Source organism: Macaca thibetana, chromosome 1 (assembly GCF_024542745.1).
Source record: "Macaca thibetana thibetana isolate TM-01 chromosome 1, ASM2454274v1, whole genome shotgun sequence".
Taxonomy (NCBI): domain Eukaryota; kingdom Metazoa; phylum Chordata; class Mammalia; order Primates; family Cercopithecidae; genus Macaca; species Macaca thibetana.
In genome coordinates this window covers 14,453,313-14,471,036 of record NC_065578.1, presented here as the reverse complement: position 1 = coordinate 14,471,036, position 17,724 = coordinate 14,453,313, and the positions used below count along the sequence as shown (strand labels likewise).

Sequence of the window (17,724 nt, the reverse complement as noted above, 5' to 3'; positions counted from 1 at the left end):
CAAACAAAACAAAACAAAACAAAACAAACAAACAAACCCAAAATTACTCTGAATGGGAGAAGAGGTTGCTGAAGGCCACAGTGGGGAGCAGGGCGCAGACACCCCTGGCACAGTGCCGGCCAGTGGGCGCCCCTAGCCTGACTCTATTTACCAGAGGCCAGAGGCTGAAGTCCAGAGGGGTTGAGGGGAAAGCACGGCCGGTCCCTGGGCCCTTCCCCCGCCTTGATCCCAGGGCGCCCCTGACCTTTGAGCCGGCTCAGGCTCCGGCTCCGGCGCGTGCACATTCGCCTCGCCTTTCGGGACCAGCCAGATCGTGGCGGCCTCGCGGGCTGTCTGGTTGGTGAGGTCGGGGCCGCGCGCGGCAATGCTGCGGCTGCTGGCGTCCGGCTGCGCCCGGGGGCCGGGGCCCGGCGTGGGCGCGCGTCCTGTTGTAGGGCTCTGCCACCCCGGGCTCCGCCAGAGCCGCCAGGCTTCCGACGCGCCCCGGAACCAGCCCCCCAGCCCCGAGGTGGTGGCCCGGTCGGTGGGCATCTGCTCCATGATGCGCCTGCCGGTGCAGACCTCCCCCGAGGGGCTGGACGCCGCCTTCATCGGGGTGCCCCTGGATACTGGGACCTCTAACCGGCCTGGGGCGAGGTAAGGCCTAAAGGGCGGGGGCCGGGGACACGTGGAGGGACTGTTTGATGGCTGTCGGGCATGGAAAGCACCGGGACAGGCGCCCCTGCTGGCCTCGGGTCGAGTTGGAAGCTGGTGGCCGGTTCCAAAATACCCCTTATGGTTTGAAATGGTTGAGTTCCCTGGACCCTCAACAAGCGACCCCCAGGGCTCAACATGGGCGTGGCCTCCCACATCTTAGTGTCATAATTGGTCAAGAAGGGATTTTGGCTTGCCCGGTGGCTCATGCCTGTAATCCCAGCACTTTGGGAGGCCGAGGCGGGCGGATCACGAGGTCAGGAGTTTGAGACCATCCTGGCCAACATGGTGAAACCCTGCCTCTACAAAGGTACAAAAAAAAAAAAAAAAAAAAAAAAAAAAAAAAAAGCCGGGTGTGGTCGCGCAGGCCTGTATTCCCAGCTGCTCAGGAGGCTAAGGCAGGAGAATCGCTTGAACCGGGGAGGTGGAGGTTGCAGTGAGCTGAGATCGTGCCACTGCACTACAGCCTGGAGAACAGAGTGAGACTCCGTCTCAAAAAAGAAAAGAAAAAAAAAAAAGAAAAAAAGAAAAATAAAAAGAAGGGATTCTAAAGCCTGAACTTTCTCTGTGTCCCTATCCTGGGGCCTTGCTGGGATGGCTGCTGTGGATTCCTCTCCTCTCCCCAGCTTACAGTGGCAGGTGACATTGCATTTGAGAGCAGAAACTGGCTGCCCCTTCCCCAAATCTCTAGATGTCACCTGACTCAAGAAATGCTCAAATGAAGGCAGTTTTCCTAGGATCAAGTCGGAGGAGGCAAAATTCATTTTCCTAATTATTGAACATCAGCAATTTCTGCTTCAGCTCAGCAACACTATATCTGACTGCCCTGATCTGAATTATGAAAGCCAGCACTTTAAATGTCTCCTAAGTGCAAGGTGCTTTGCATAGACTACCTCATTTAATTCTTACTACGGTGCAAGGTAAATATTTTACGGATTAGCAAACTGAGACTCAGGTAGATCATGAAATTGGCTAATGCCATTTAGTACACTTTAGTCTCTTCAATATATCGCCTAGATCCGTGATTCTCAAGTGGGGCGGTTTTGCACTCAGGGGACATTTGGCAATATCTGGAGGCATTTTTGGTTGTTACACCTTGGAGGAAGGGTGCTACTGGCACCTAGTGAGTACAGGCCAGGGATGCTGCTAAACATTCCATTATGCAGTACTGCAACATGGAATCATCTGGTCCCAAATTGCTGAGGCTGAGAAGCCCTGGCCTAAGCAGAGCCTGAAATCTCTGCAGATGGCTGATAGGACGATTCTTCCTTCGGCAGATTCGGACCTCGCCGCATCCGGGAAGAATCAGTGATGCTTCGGACAGTCAATCCTAGCACGGGGGCCCTCCCCTTCCAGTCCCTCATGGTTGCAGACCTAGGCGATGTGAATGTCAATCTTTACAACCTTCAGGACAGCTGCCGGCGAATTCAAGAGGCCTATGAGAAAATTGTAGCAGCTGGCTGTATTCCTCTGACCTTGGGTAATGTCAGTCTGCAAGAGCCAGAGTAGTTCCCTGCACTCAGGGTTTATTTATCAGGGGCTTGAGTACAGCTACTTCTCCCCTGCAAGCCACTGCATATGTGGAGACAGTAGGAAAGACAGCATTGTAATTCATTTATTTTAATCCCTGGGGAGAGAATATTTCACTTGTGCGTGCGTGTGTGTGTGTGTGTTTGTGTGTGACAGTGTCACTCTGTTACCCAGGCTGGAGTGTAGTGGTGCAATCTCAGCACATTGCAACCTCCACTTCCCGGGTTCAAGTGATTCTCCTGCCTCAGCCTCCCACATAGCTGGGATTACAGGCACCCACCACCATGCCTGGCTAATTTTTGTATTTTTGATAGAGTCGGGGTTTTGCCATGTTGGCCAGGCTGGTCTTGAACTCCTGACCTCAAGCCATCCGCCCACCTTGGCCTCCCAAAGTGCTGGGATTACAGGTGTGAGCCACCGCGCCCGGCCAAGATGATGTTTCTAATGACTATTTGCAAGGAGAACTGCAAAGAGGGTGTTTTTGTCCTGCTCAGGATCTACATCAACCTATAGGGCAGCTTTCCCCTTATTCTCACCCCTGACCCACTCTCACTTTTTCTCTTGTTCACAAATGGCACAATCTCAGCTCACTGCAACCTCCGCCTCCCGGATTCAAGCAATTCTCCTGTCTCAGCCTCCTGAATAGCTGGGACTACAGGCACCCGCCACCATGGCCGGCTAATTTTTGTATTTTCAGTAGAGACGGGGTTTCATCATATTGGTCAGGCTGGTCTCGAATTCCTGACCTCAGGTGATCTACCCTCCTTGGCCTCCCAAAATGTTGGGATTACAGGCGTGAGCCACCACGCCCGACCTATGCATGGCATATCTTAAGCTTCAATAAATGTTAGCTATTATTATTATCAGAAAGAATACTTTCCTAGGTCTGTGCTGTCCAATAGGGTAGCCACTAGCCACATGTGGCTACTTAAATTCTATTTTTTTTTTTTGAGACGGAGTTTTGCTCTTGTTGCCCAGCTTGGCTCACTGCAACCTCCACCTCCCGGGTTCAAGCAATTCTCCTGCCTCAGCCTCCTGAATAGCTGGGATTACAGGTGCGTGCCACCATGCCCAGCTAATTTTTTGTATTTTTAGTAGAAACAGGGTTTCACCATGTTGGCAAGGCTGGTCTCGAACTCCTGACCTCAGGTGATCCGCCCGCCTCAGCCTCCCCAAATGCTGGGATTACAGGCATGAGCCACCGCGCCTGGCCTAAATTTAAATTAATTAAAATAAAATACTCAGTTTCTGAGTCATATTAGCTATATGTATGTCACATGTGTGTCACATGTGGAGAGTGGCTACCATATGGGCCAGTGCAGATAGAACATTCTCATCATGATAGACGTTTCTATTGAACAGAGCTATTTTAGGCATTTTCTTAGAATACGCTGCAAAGGCAATTCCTAAAGTAGCTCTTGTCTAATTTCCTCTTTTATTTATTTAGTTTTGAGTCAGGGTCTCACTCTGTCACCCAGACTGGAGTGCAGTGGCGCCGTCATGGCTCGCTGCAACCTTGTCCTCCCTGGGCTCAGGTGACCCTTCCACTCCAGCTTCCTGAGTAGCTGGGTCTACAGGAGTTTGCCACCATGCCCGGCTAATTTTTGTATTTTTTGCAGAGATGGGGTCTTAATGTGTTGCCCAGGTGGACCTTGAATTCCTGGGCTCAGGCAATCTGCTTGTCTTGGCCTCCCAAAGTGTTGGGATTACAGGTGTGAGCCACTGCGCCTGGCCTATTTCTACTTTTACTTTTTAGAGACATGGTCTTGCTATGTTGCCCAGGCTGGTCTCAAACTCCTAGGCTCAAGCTATTTATTTATTTATTTATTTTTGAGATGGAGTTTCACCCTTGTTGCCTAGGCTGGAGTGCAATGGCATGATCTCGGCTCACCGCAACCTCTGCCTCCTGGGTTCAAGTGATTCTCCTGCCTCAGCCTCCGGAGTAGCTGGGATTACAGGCATGCGCTACCACCCCCGGGGTTTCTTCATGTTGGTCAGGCTGGTCTTGAACTCCCAACATCAGGTGACCTGCCCGCCTTGGCCTCCCAAAGCGCTGGGATTACAGGCATAAACCACTGTGCCCGGCAAGCTACTCATATTTTTGAGATCGTGTCTTACTCTGTCGCCCAGGCTGGAGTGCAGTGGCACGATCACAGCTTACTGCAGCCTTGACCTCCCAGGTTCATTAAGCAGCCCACCAATCAATAAGATCTTATTGTAGCTGTGGTTATAGCTCCCCAGTCTGAAAAGGTGAAAATTGGGTTAAGATTATTCAGCTGGGCAAGGTGGCTCATGCCTGTAATCCCAGCACTTTGGGAGGCCGAGGCAAGTGGATCACTTGAGGTCAGGAGTTTGAGACCAGCCTAACCAACATGGTGAAATTAACTCTCTACTAAAAATACAAAATTAGCCAGGTATGGTGGTGCACACCTGTAATCCCAGCTACTCGGGAGGCTGAGGCAGGAGAATCGCTCGAACCTGTGAGGCAGAGGTTGCAGTGAGCCGAGATTGCGCCATTGAACTCCAGCCTGGGCAATAGTTAGAGCAAAACTACATCGCAAAAAAAAAAAAAAAAAAAAAAAAAAGATTATTCTATGTAATCCTCCAATTCACTTTTCACACGTCTTTCTTCTTCCTCTTTGCAGGTGGAGATCACACAATCACGTATCCCATATTGCAAGCGATGGCAAAAAAGTAAGTCCCAAATGGCTTGGCCCAGCAAGGTTTCAAAAGCCAGAAGCCAGGGACTGAGTTGTTTGCTGTTAGGTGGCATTAGGTGACTGCTGCTGGCTCAGGTTATGAGCTGCTTCTGGGGATCACAATTAAGGTTGAGCTCCAGGCGTCTCTGTCAGTCACCAGCTAGAAGCCAAGACAATTTATTATTAACACTTCTGGCCACCCTCCCTTGCCCTAGATCTGTCCTGGTATGTGTGCTCAGCATTTTCAACTTGCCTCTGCTTTTGGAAGATGAGCCTCTAGTGAAATACACAACCTCAGTTAACTTCAGTTTCTGCTTTGCTTCAAGGGCCAAAAACAAACACTGACAGGCACAATGGTGGAGCTTGCTGAGAGGCCCTTGTTTCCTCCTAAAAGGGCACCTTTCCCAGACAATCAAAAGACTGATTTGCCAGTAGTGGAAGTCTACCCGGGGTTGGCCGACTTTGGCTAATTTAGTTTGAGAAAGAGACAGAAGGACCGAGGTGGAGGGTGGCAGCTCCAGAATGTGTCTATGGAAGCACATGTGGGTGGCATTCTGGTTGGAGGTGGGTGGGTGCAGGTCTTTGCTCAAAGCTACATTTATTTCTCACGGATTTGGATCATACGTTTATTTTGGGTGACTGGCAGGGGTTGATGGAGGTTATGGAGAGAGCTGGATTGAAGCTTCCTCTTCCTCGGTCGGAGAAAGGGTATGTCTTGGTTTAGTTGAGCCTTCAGCCAAGCTCGCCTGTGCCACCACCCTTGATTCTCATCCTGTCTCTAAATTAAGCATATTCTGGGTGTTAGGTGTGGGTGGCAGCCAAAACATGTCTATTTCCTGCCTGACTGCTGTGAGTTTATTGTTCTTCTGAGATGTTAAGTGATCTCAAGAAGACAGGAACCAGTTGCAAGGCAGAAAATGGATGCCAGGTCTCCCCTTTGTGGCTGTGAATCGTCACCAAGTATTGGTGGCCTGAAGGGTGGCTGTGCTAGGGCCCCACAGGGAGGGTTGGCCTCTGAGCTGCCCTGTTGTCATCAGGCATGGCCCAGTGGGGCTGCTGCATGTGGACGCGCACACGGACACGGCCGACGAGGCCCTAGGAGAGAAGCTCTACCACGGGGCGCCCTTCCGCCGGTGTGTGGATGAGGGTCTCCTGGACTGTAAGCGGGTGGCGCAGATTGGCATCCGGGGCTATTCCACAACGTTGGATCCCTACAGATACAACCGGAGCCAGGTGACAGACCGAATGCCCCCCACCCCTGCCCCCCAAAATGCCTTCCTCTCCATTGCCTCACCCGTGGCAACCAGGGGTTCAGCAGGGGCTTTGCTAATCAAGTCTGAAAGCAGGGATAAAAGGCTGAGTTTGCATCCTCAGGGGCATACGGAGCACAGGAGTGAGGAGGTTGGTTTATGGGCCACGGGAAGTCTATCGCTGGGGTGGGGAGACAAGCAGAAATCGACCCACCCCTTTGGAGGGTGCTGGCTTAGAAGAGGGGAGGAGGCTGGGCGCGGTGGCTCACGCCTGTAATCCCAGCACTTTGGGAGGCTGAGGTGGGCGGATCACCTGAGGTCAGGAGTTCGAGACCAGCCTGGCCAACACGGTGAAACCCCGTCTCTATTGAAAATACAAAAATTAGCCGGGCCTGGTGGCACGCATCTGTAATCCCAGCTACTCGGGAGGCTGAGGCAGGAGAATTGCTCGAACCTGCGAGGCGGAGGTTGCAGTGAGCCGAGATCGTGCCACGGCACTCCAGCCAGGGCGACAGAGTGAGACTTCGTCTCAAAAAAAAAAAAAAAAAGAGGGGAGGAGGTCTGGACCCAAGAGGAGTTGCCACCTTCTTAGTTCTGGTCCTCATACCCTCTAGGCAGAACAGCTCTCAGGTACACATGTGTGACAAGACCCCATGGGAAAGACCCAAATCCCTTGCTTTTAGAATGTGCCAAGGCCAGTCTTCTGGACAAAGCAATTCAGAAGGTGCTAGCGTGAGCTGCTGAGTTTCCCACTCTTGCTTTAGCGGAGCTTCTCTCTGACCCCAAATCCATCAGTCAGCTTTGACCCTGCTTCCTTACCACTCATTGTCCCTCCCTTCCTCACCTGGAAAATAGGATGATAGTTCCCTCCTCACGGAGATGGAGGGTCAAGTGTGATGTGCACATAGAGCTGAGCAAGGGGCTGGCAAACAGGAAGCGCCCTGTGAATGCTGCCAGGCAGAAGCCTCAGTCCCTGTCTCCACAGGGCTTCCGGGTAGTTCTGGCTGAAGACTGCTGGATGAAGTCGCTGGTTCCTCTGATGGCGGAAGTCAGGCAGCAGATGGGAGGCAAACCCATTTATATCAGCTTTGATATTGACGCTCTGGATCCTGCCTATGCCCCAGGGACAGGGACACCTGAAATTGCTGGTCTCACTCCTGGTCAGGTAAGGAGACTCCAGTGAAGATTCCTGGGGGTGGAGATACTTAACACCCATTTTCCTGGGCCTTGAAGCGAATCTTTAGGAATCAGGATAGGATTTTTGTTTGTTTGAGATGGAGTCTCACTCTGTCGCCCAGGATAGAGTGCAGCGGCACGATCTCGGCTCACTGCAACCTCCGCCTCCCAGGTTCAAGTGATTCTTCTGCCTCAGCCTCCGGAGTAGCTGGGATTACACGCACACGCCACTACGCCCGGCTAATTTTTGTATTTTTAGTAGAGATGGGGTTTCACTATGTTGGTCAGGCTGGTCTCAAACTCCTGACCTCGTGATCCACCCACCTCAGCCTCCCAGTGCTGGGATTACCAGTGTGAGCCACCATGCACGGCTGCCAAGACAGGATCTTAAGAGCAGAGCACCTAGGCCTTTACTGTTCTCCAGGGTGAGGATAAGTTTGAATACTCTCTTACTGAAGGGTGATTGATTTTAGCAAGGGCCTTCGTTTCCTATCTGGGATGTAATAGTCCTTTATTTCATCCTTTATTTGCTCTTCCTGCCTTCAGTTCATCTGTCACAAGAACAACAGTTCATGGGAACAACATTAATAGTATCCTCTCTTAAGAACACTAAACTTGGCCAGGTGTCGTGGCTCATGCCTGGAATCCCAGCTCTTTGGGAGGCCGAGGTGGGTGGATCACAAGGTCAGGAGTTTGAGACCAGCATGGCCAAGATGGTGAAACCCTGTCTCTATTAAAAGTGCAAAAATTAGGCCGGGCGCGGTGGCTCAAGCCTGTAATCCCAGCACTTTGGGAGGCCGAGATGGGCGGATCACGAGGTCAGAAGATCAAGACCATCCTGGCTAACACAGTGAAACCCTGTCTCTACTAAAAAATACAAAAAACTAGCCGCCGGGCGAGGTGGCGGGTGCCTGTAGTCCCAGCTACTCGGGAGGCTGAGGCAGGAGAATGGCGTAAGCCCAGGAGGCAGAGCTTGCAGTGAGCTGAGATCCGGCCACTGCACTCCAGCCTGGGCGACAGAGCGAGACTCTGTCTCAAAAAAAAAAAAAAAAAAAAAAAAAAAAGAAAAGTGCAAAAATTAGCTGGGCGCAGTGGCAGGCGCCTGTAATCCCAGCTACTTGGGAGGCTGAGGCAGGAGAATTACTTGAACCCTGGAGGCAGAGGTTGCAGTGAGCTGAGATTGTGCCACTGCACTCCAGCCTGGGCAACAGAGCAAGACTCCACCTCAAAAAAATCCAAACAAACAAAAACACTAAACTTGGCCGGGGCAGTGGCTCACACCTGTAATCCCAGCACTTTGGGAGGCCAAGGCACGAGGTGGGTGCATCACCTGAGGTCAGGAGTTTGAGACAAGTCTAACATGGAGAAACCCCATCTCTACTAAAAATACGAAATTAACCGGGTGTGGTGGTGCATGCCTGTAATTCCAGCTACTTGGGAGGATGGGGCAGGAGAATCACCTGAACCTGGGAGGCTGAGGTTGTGGTGAGCCGAGATTGTGCCATTGCACTCCAGTCTGGGCAACAGGAGCGAAACTCCATCTCAAAACAAACAAAAACACTAAACTTATCTTTTTAGGGTTAAATTTAAATAAAAGTGCATACAATGGGCCAGGTGCAGTGGCTCAGGGAGTAACCTCAGCACTTTGGGAGGCCAGGGTGGATGGATCGTTTGAGCCCAGGAGTTTGAGCCCAGCCTGGGCAACATAGTGAGATCCCACCTTTACTAAAAATAAAAATAAAAATTAGTCTGGTGTGCTAGTGTGCACCTGTAGTCCCAGCTACTAGGGAGGGTCGGGTAGGAGGATCAGTTGACTTTGGCAGGTCAAGCCTTCAGTGAGCCATGGTCACACCACTGCACTACAGCCTGGGTGACAGAGACCCTGTCTCAAAAATAAATAAATAAATAAATAAATAAATAAATAAATAAATAAAATGCATGCGATGGCATACCTACCTACCAAAGTAGCTCAAGAATTTTAGACACACCCAAATAAAGCTCCAATAATGTGTGCGGGGAGTAAATGCACGGAGGCAGAATGGTTATGACTAGAAGCTCCCCGAGGGCAGGACCTACGTATTGTTCCCTACCTTGTCCTTGGAGTCTACAACAGTGCCTGATACATACAAATAGTAGGCACTCAAAGACATTTGAGAGTAAATGAACGAAGACTGCTTAAACCTAATCAAGTACCTTACATCCTCTAACATCTTAAAGGAGGGTGGCCGTAACTCTGTCTCTTGAAATGGCTATAACCATCCTCTCTTCTCATGAGGGATTTCTGAAACACATTCCTCATCCCTCTGCTTAGCAACCTTCTGGGCTTTTCACCTGCAGGATGGAAACCCTTTCAGACAAGGTCACTCTCTTCCCATTAGTCTCCCTCACTTATTCTGTCTTCTGGCCACATCTCACCACCTGAACTTTTTCCATCTTGGTGCCTTTGCCTGTGTTTTTCCCCCTGCCTGGCCTATCCCTTGAACTGGGTATTTCCACCTTGGGGAAGCCTTACGCACCTCTCCAGGCTGTTACCTGTGCTGATACCATTCTGGGCTTGCTTTTCTTGAAGCCCTTGGTGCACGACATTCAAACGATTGGTTTCCTTGTCTCCATCACCACACCATGCAGCCCTCAGGAGCAGGGACTGTGTACGCATTATCTGTGCCTCTGGGAGGCCTGCCAGTGTGCCTGGCAGTCAAGAAATGTTTATGGAGGGAAAGCCAATTCCAAGCCAAAGGGTGGCGTGTGCTGGGAAAAGCTCTGCTGGGTGCTTTTCACTGTAAATGATTACCACTGTGGACAACTCAGTCTTGATCTTGAATAGGCTCTGGAGATCATCCGGGGTTGTCAAGGCCTGAACGTGGTGGGCTGTGATCTCGTCGAAGTTTCACCACCGTATGATCTTTCTGGTGAGTAAGCAAGAAGACTGTGATCCATGGGCAGCTGGCAGCTTAAATTACATGAAGCTAGTTAATAAGCAGAAAATGGGGCTGGGCGTGGTGGCTCATGCCTGTAATCCCAGCACTGGGAGGCTAAGGTGGGCAGATCACCTCAGGTCAGGAGTTCAAGACCAGCCTTGCCAACATGGCGAAACCCCATCACTACTGAAGATACAAAAATTAGCCAGGTGTGGTGGCACACACCTGTAATCCCAGGTACTCGGGAGGCTGAGGCAGGAGAATCGCTTGAACCCGGGAGGCGGAGGTTGCAGTGAGCTGAGATTGCGCCACTACACTCCAGCCTGGGTGACAGAGCGAGACTCCATCTCAAAAAAAAAAAAAGAGAAAAAGAAAGAAAATGGATGAGTCCCTTATATGACTCGGGGAAGTGGCTGAGCATGTCCAATGGTGAAGAAAACACACCTATTACTGCACACCTTACAAATGTGAGCTCATTAACCCTAACAAAACCCCTAGGAGGTAGCTAAGTATTATTAGCTTGCCCACCAATCAGCAGAAGAGAAAGAAACCAGCCTGCAGTCTAGTGACAGAGTGGCCCAGTCCCCTTCTCCTTTGACGTTTCATTGCAAAGTGAATTCTAAAGCATAAATAATATATGTTAATATTTATCACGTAGGAACTTAGCTGGTTAAGATCTTGGAAGCAGATGCCATCCCAATAATTTTAATGTTGACAAGCTTATGGAGTTAGGCCTATCGACCTCAGAGGGTAGATAATATATACAGTACACATCATTATTATAGGTTCTCCTTTGGGAAAAATCTGTTCTCAGGGTAAACAAAGAACTTTCTGAATTTTAAAATATGATTTCCAAATGATGCTTGATGGAGGCAGAGAGCCCGGGCCGAGTGTTCACAGCTGGTGGGCACCCTAGAGGGGTGTACAAGACAGGGCTCTGGAAAAGGAGGCACAAGGGGAAGAAAGCTGAGGAGTCCCAAGGCTTGGCTCAGGGGGTGGTCTGCAGGGTATTCATGTCAGGTTTTACTTCTTCGTAGGGAACACAGCCCTGCTGGCGGCTAACCTGCTGTTTGAGATGCTGTGTGCTCTCCCCAAAGTGACAACCGTCTGAGTCTTGTGCTCTTCAAGACAAAACAGATTGCATCGCTGACAAGTTCTCAAGAAGAACTTATGAATAAGCAGTCTGAGAACTAAAGAGTTGATGCCAAGAAAACTTTCTGCTGAAAGTGTCATTGCTGGCTGTGAAATTGGGGTATTCAGTAGAACTCTCACCCAAACAGCAATATTTCTAAGGAACTTGGATTAATTGGAAAAAAGCAAAAGAGTACTTGTACTGTTTTTTTTCCCTTTGATGAAAGATGGAGGATAAAGGGGAAGTGTGGAGAATTTCTTTTAAGATTATCTAAACATTAGAAACATGAAATTAAAAAAAAAAACTATGAAATAATACTGTATAAGCATTCCATATTTCTATATCTTATTTATTTATTTTGAGAGAGTTTTGCTCTTGTCACCCAGGCTGGAGTGCAATGGCATGATCTCGGTTCATTGCAACCTCCACCTCCCGAGTTCAAGCGATTCTCCTGCCTCAGCCTCCTGAGGAGCTGGGATTACAGGCGCCCACCACCATACCTGGCTAATTTTTGTATTTTTAGTAGAGATGGAGTTTCACTACATTGGCCAGGCTGGTCTCGAACTCCTGACCTAAGGTGATCCACCCGCCTCAGCCTCCTAAAGTGCTGGGATTACAGGCGTGGGCCACTGCGCCCAGCTGCTTTTAAAAATTTTGATGATCTGCTTCTTAAGAGTATTGAGTATCTTCCTTTAAAATATAGCTCCTCCTCGGACGCTGCAGTGAGCTGAGATCACACCACTACACTCCAGCCTGGGTGACAGGGCAAGACTCCATCTCAAAAAAAAAAAAAGAAAAACAGCTCCTCCTATCCTCCTATGAGGTGCTTAGGGCTGCATCTTGGTTTTAGGACCACTATGAATGTTAACTAAAAAGTATAAAATAACACGGAGAGCCCAGTGAAGAAACTTCTTGCTGAGAAGCCTAGAAGGGTACACACAATGTTTTCTAAACTAGAAAACCTAAGGCCGGACATGGTGGCTCATGCCTGTAATCCCAGCACTTTGCAGGGCTGAGGCGGGCAGATCCCTTGAGGTCAGGAGTGTGAGACCAGCCTGGCCAACATGGTGAAAACCCATCTCTACTGAAAATACAAAAATTAGCCGGGCGTGGTGGCGCGTGCCTGTAGTTCCAGCTACTCAAGAGGTTGAGGCAGGAGAATCGCTTGAACCCGGGAGGTGGAGGTTGCAGTGAGCTGAGGTCATGCCACTGCACTCCAGCCTGGCTGACAGAGCGAGACTCCATCTCTTAAAACAAACAAAAACCAGGCCGGATCCAGTGGCTCATGCCTATAATCCCAGGCCTAGGCGGGTGGATCACCTGAGGTCAGGAGTTCAAGACCAGCCTGGCCAACATGGTGAATCCCTGTCTCTACTAAAAAGAAAAAAAACAAAAACAAAAACAAAAAACCCCAGAAAACAAAACAAAACTAGAAAACATCAGCTGGGTTTTTTTTTTTTTTTTTTTTTTCTGAGACGGAGTCTAGCTCTGTTCCCCAGGCTGGAGTGCAGTGGCCCAATCTTAGCTCACTGCAATCTCCGCCTCCTAGGTTCAAGCAATTCTCCTGCCTCAGCCTCCTGAGTAGCTAGGATTACAGTTGTGCGTCACCACGCCCAGCTAATTTTTGTATTTTTAGTAGAGACGGAGTTTCACCATGTTGGCCAGGCTGGCAGCTGGGCTCTTAATGTTACTTATTGTAACTCATTTCCTGTAAGAATCTACTCTCAAGTTGATGTACCCTCTATGACAGCAATTCCTGAAATCTGCAGTTCAGCTGTGGTGATCTTAAGCATGTGTTGAGTTACATGCAAATTCAATTCTGTTGATAATGTGTCCATAATCAAATCATCATCTTGCAATGCAAGGGCCACCCCATAATTATCACACATTAAAATAGTTTATTTCTTTTTCCATTCTGTAATCTTAAAATAACATTAGCTTCAGTGCCTGTTCACAATACAAAAAAAGTCAAAAAACAAAAAACCACCCAAAACATAAAAAAGAAACAATTTGACAAATAAGTTATTTGTTCCTAAGAGTATCAAAAGTGCAAAATATTCACGTTCTTTTTAGATCTCTCCCAAGTACAATCATCTTCCTTGACAAACTGAACAGGCAGATTCAGCAGCTGCCACACTGCACTTGTTTCTAGGGGACAATGTCAGACAGCTGGATGTAAACTACAGTTCATCTGTAGAGATGTTTGGTATCAGCTTTTAAAGAATTTTAGTTATTGGGAGGCTGAGGCGGGCGGATCACGAGGTCAGGAGTTCGAGACCAGTCTGACCAACATGGTGAAACCCCATCTCTACTAAAAATACAAAAATTAGCCGGGCGTGGTGGCGGGCACCTGTAATCCCAGCTACTCAGGAGGCTGAGACAGGAGAATCGCTTGAACCTGGGAGGCAGAGGTTGCAGTGAGCTGAGATTGTGCCATTGCACTCCAGCCTGGGCCACAGAGCAAGACTCCGTCTCAAAAAAAAAAAAAAAAAAAAATTCTGGTTAACAAAATAGGTCTGAGTATGTGCATGTGCTTCCAATCTCTATTCCCAAACCAAGGAAATCACTAAAAAAACAGTCAGATCACACTTCTTTTTATAACAGAAAAATATTTATGTAATGATGGTGGCTGCAAATTGATTGGGATGTTAATAAATAAAAGGGAACAAGTATCAACAGGCTGCAAATGAGGAAGAAACCAACCTACCTGAAAACTACAACCAAATTCTCATGGCTAATAAGTGATGGCAGTGAGACCATGGTCCCTAATGGAAGTTAGGGCAACCTCACCCCCTGAAATGTTGTTTAGTTGGAGCTGATAGCCTCAGTGTTAGATAAAAATTGTGAAACCAACACCTGAGCAATAATTTTTTTTTTTTAAATTGGCATGTATTCCGCAAAGACTTGTTTTAGGCCAGTTTCACCCCATCTGCTAAACGCGATGCATAGTCTGTATCAACCAGAAGAACCCATCTCTAAAAACATCAATGTTGACAGTCAGAGACCACTGTGTTAGAACCAAAATCGGGTCTTGTATGATTACATATATCAGACATCAGACAGAGCAATGGTGGCACAGGCTGAGCAGGACAATGGCTCATACGTTTGACACAAAAGTAAACAAATTCATGGATGCATTCAGGAGGAATGCCTTGTATGGACAAGGGTAAAGTTCAATTTAAAATAAAAGTTCCCTAATATTCTCATAGGGCACCAGCTCTAAACCCATCTGTAGAAGAGTTTTTGGGCTGAAACATTTGCCAGAAACATTGCCAACCCCATCACTACTTTCCTTTCCTAGTGCAAATGGAAGGTGCAGCTGTTTGAAGGTGCTTTTTAAAAGATCAAAAGATGACTTGAAGAGATAAAAATTTTAAAAAATGAATGAATCTGGCATGGTGGCTCATACTGATAATCCCAGCACTTTAGGAGGCCAAGGTGGAAGGACTGCTTGAGGCCAGGAGTTTGGGACCCACCTGGGCAACACAGCAAGACCTCGTCTCCATTTAAAAAAATATAAATAAACAAACTTGGAGAGTTTTTGGTTTTTAGAAATTAAAGTCAGGAATTTCATTAGTACAGAAATTAAAAATAAAAACTTACTACCAAACCAAAAGACTACTCACATAAGCAATCTGGCCATAAAAGAGCCAGAAAGTAATTTTGAGGATTGATGTATCAAGGAGCCAAATGAATTCCCTGACCACTTCTAGTTGGACCAGGTGCCATGAGATACAGCATTCAGAGGAAGTGTCCATTTTTAGAGGATCATATGGAAGAATGAAGCCTGGAAGTGATTTATTTTTTAATAAAGCTACAGACTCCATGAAAACTACAGATTTCCTGGCCTTAAATAATTTATTACTTACCAATGTAGCTCAAGATTTAAATTATTCAGGATCCAAGTGGCTTAGTTTAAAGCATTATGATTAAAGAAATACTAACTTAGCCGGGCGTAGTGGCTCATACCTGTAATCCCAGCACTTTGGGAGGCCAAGGAGGGCGGATCATCTGAGGTCAGGAGTTCGAGACCAGCCTGACCAACATGGAGAAACCCTGTCTCTACTACAAATACAAAATTAGCCGGGCGTGGTGGCACATATCTATAATCCCAGCTACTAGGGAGGCTGAGGCAGGAGAATTGCTTGAACCTGGGAGGCAGAGGTTGCGGTGAACCGAGATTGTGCCATTGCACTCCAGCCTGGGCAACAAGAGCGAAACTCCATCTCAAAAAAAAAAAAAAAAAAAAAAGAAATACTAACTTAGTAAATGTCCCATCACTGATTTTCAACCTTCACAAAGCCACCAAAGGCACCTTGCTTTGACATTTGAACGGACTACTCTTTGAAACTGTCCAAACTCAAACTCAGAACTATTGGTGGTTCTGCCCTGAAAAATAAAAGGTAGCTAACTGGCTGGTATGAGCCAGGCTGGGGTCCACTATACCTGGAGCTCAGTACGCTCAGGTGCTGATGGCCAGTCTCACCCCGATACTGGTGAAGCAGCTGTAAGTTAACAGTGAAAACAATGAAGATGAGACATCAAAATATAGGCCAGAAGTGGAAAGTAAGCCTTTTGCAAAATGGGAGTCTAGAACAAGTCTTGGCTCACTTGCTGCAAAAGATGACTTGAAGAGACAGCACTTTTAGGGTAACAGTGTTCAAAATACAATTGTTGAGAAATTTTAAGTTCCTTGATACAAAGACATGTTTGGTATTTTACTAAAGAGACACTATTGGAGTGAAGAGGTTCCTTGAGCCTGACTCATAGCAGGTGAGAATAGTTTCTCTTCAGTTTAACGTCTACTGGCTTTATATAGCAGCTTATCTCTACGTTCAGAGAACAAGATTACAAGTTATGGCTCCTAATATCCATACCCTAAAATCGACAGAGGCAGAAAGGCATCTGAAAACATACATGTCAACGGCTCAAAGTCATCACAGTACTTCTCACTGTGCAGACCCCTCCCCTGGCTACCAGCAGCGCTGGGGCGGCGGATGGGACGCTCACAGCGTGTCTCAAGGCTGCATCGCTTCAGCCACTGCTCAGCCTCCCTTTCCTTTTCTTGAGAACTCACATGCAGAACTCCCGCTCATTCCTTTCCTTTTCAAACTGTGGCCAACAAACGGTTGTTGGAGGATACCCCCGAAATATACATTTAGCCACTTATTCCCAGAACAACCAGTAAATGTGAGATTGCTTGGAAAGGGGCCTTTTTCCAGATGCGGGGCTAGAAGCTGCCGTGGGTTGTTCAGGGTTAGGAGCATGCGCCATGGCAGAAGCACAGCAGGGCCGGGACTGGGGAAGGGGCCAATCACCTGGCCTGCACGACAGGCTCATGAGGGTCCGCCAGATGCCGTTTGCAGGGTGGAGCCCTGTGTTTCTCCAAGACACAGGACAGGAGGGTTGGGTGAGCATGGGACAGGGACAAGAAAGGAAGAGGGGGTGAGCAGTCTATTTTCAATGGTGTGGCATTCAGTGGGGAAAAATAAAACCCAGAGGAAAAGATTTTGATCTAGGGGATTCAAACTTGTGGCGTTTTTCATTCCTAGGTTAGAACAGGACAGAGGAAAGATCTTCTAGCCATGGTTCTAGAAGAGCAATCTAAAATCTATACTCTGTTCATTGTGGTAGTTTGATTCCTGAAAATACCTGTTCACAGGGGCATGTTAAAAAGTCTGAAGAGTTCCAATCTCTTCTGAAAATCCTCTCAGTCTAGTTCAGGCCATGATGGGATATAAAACCTCTGTAAGGAGCCCTCCAGCAGGCGTTCCATCCATAAGGAGAGCTTGCTCAACTTTCCTTTGATGGGCCTGGATCCAAGGCCACAGGAAGGTTTCCCTCGGGATTCACCCAGGTGGAGGGAAGAGTCAAGATCACTGCACGACCCCATGGCTTCCTCCTCTTCAACTGTTTTCTGGGGTTTGAAGAGGCAGAAGTATTTCTTGTGGCCATTCAGAGCCAGGACATAACCAGTGTAGTCACGTTCCATGAAATGCTTGTCATATTGGTTTGGGATCGGGGCTGCATCTTGCGCAAATTCTAGTAAGTATTCTAGCCATTCTCTGTGTTTATCTAGACTCAGGAAGGAGAAGTGTAGGCAGCTGCTCCTGTAGGAAGAAGAGAATGAGGACTCAGGGCATTTCCTGACACATTTAATTGCTGAGAAAATAAATACCCCAGTGAAACTTAAAATAATAGGCAAACGCTTTGTGTTGCATGGGGCCTGAACCCAGAGAAAAAGAAGGCTTGCTGCGGGGGCCAGTGCCTTTCCAGCAGCTGTGACACTTCAGTCACCCATTCCCCCATCCATTGCTCAGTGGAGC

General features: G+C 48.1%; 2 protein-coding genes across 4 annotated transcripts in view; one reads left to right on the top strand and one right to left on the bottom strand.

The window, feature by feature from the left end:
* Nucleotides 1-221: 221 nt before the first annotated feature.
* Nucleotides 222-13,311, top strand: AGMAT (agmatinase). Of its 2 annotated transcripts, none has more exons than XM_050746307.1 (7): nt 222-636; nt 1,971-2,173; nt 4,869-4,917; nt 5,960-6,155; nt 7,158-7,337; nt 10,173-10,257; nt 11,304-13,311. In XM_050746307.1, exons 1-7 carry the CDS (start codon nt 365-367, stop codon nt 11,375-11,377), a joined length of 1,059 nt encoding a protein of 352 aa, XP_050602264.1. In that variant the 5' UTR covers nt 222-364; the 3' UTR covers nt 11,378-13,311. The 2 variants fall into 2 exon arrangements, with proteins under 2 accessions (XP_050602264.1, XP_050602354.1); XM_050746397.1 differs by lacking the exon at nt 1,971-2,173 and adding an exon at nt 5,569-5,630 and having other exon boundaries at nt 348-636; nt 11,304-11,713.
* DNAJC16 (DnaJ heat shock protein family (Hsp40) member C16) overlaps nt 13,287-17,724 on the bottom strand; it is a 49,041-nt gene continuing 44,603 nt past the window's right edge. For both annotated transcript variants that reach the window (XM_050746007.1, XM_050746096.1), the window contains exon 15: nt 13,287-17,508. In XM_050746007.1, coding sequence (XP_050601964.1) covers nt 17,109-17,508 — 400 coding nt within the window. In that variant the 3' untranslated portion in view covers nt 13,287-17,108. The remainder of the gene's footprint in view (nt 17,509-17,724) is intronic.

Bases quoted from the DNA above. Each gene is read 5' to 3' on its own strand.
- AGMAT (XM_050746307.1), top strand. From the start codon at position 365: ATGCTGCGGCTGCTGGCGTCCGGCTGCGCCCGGGGGCCGGGGCCCGGC. The intron at 7,338-10,172 runs GTAAGGAGACTC...GATCTTGAATAG, and splicing joins CTGGTCTCACTCCTGGTCAG to GCTCTGGAGATCATCCGGGG. The intron at 10,258-11,303 runs GTGAGTAAGCAA...ACTTCTTCGTAG, and splicing joins ACCACCGTATGATCTTTCTG to GGAACACAGCCCTGCTGGCG.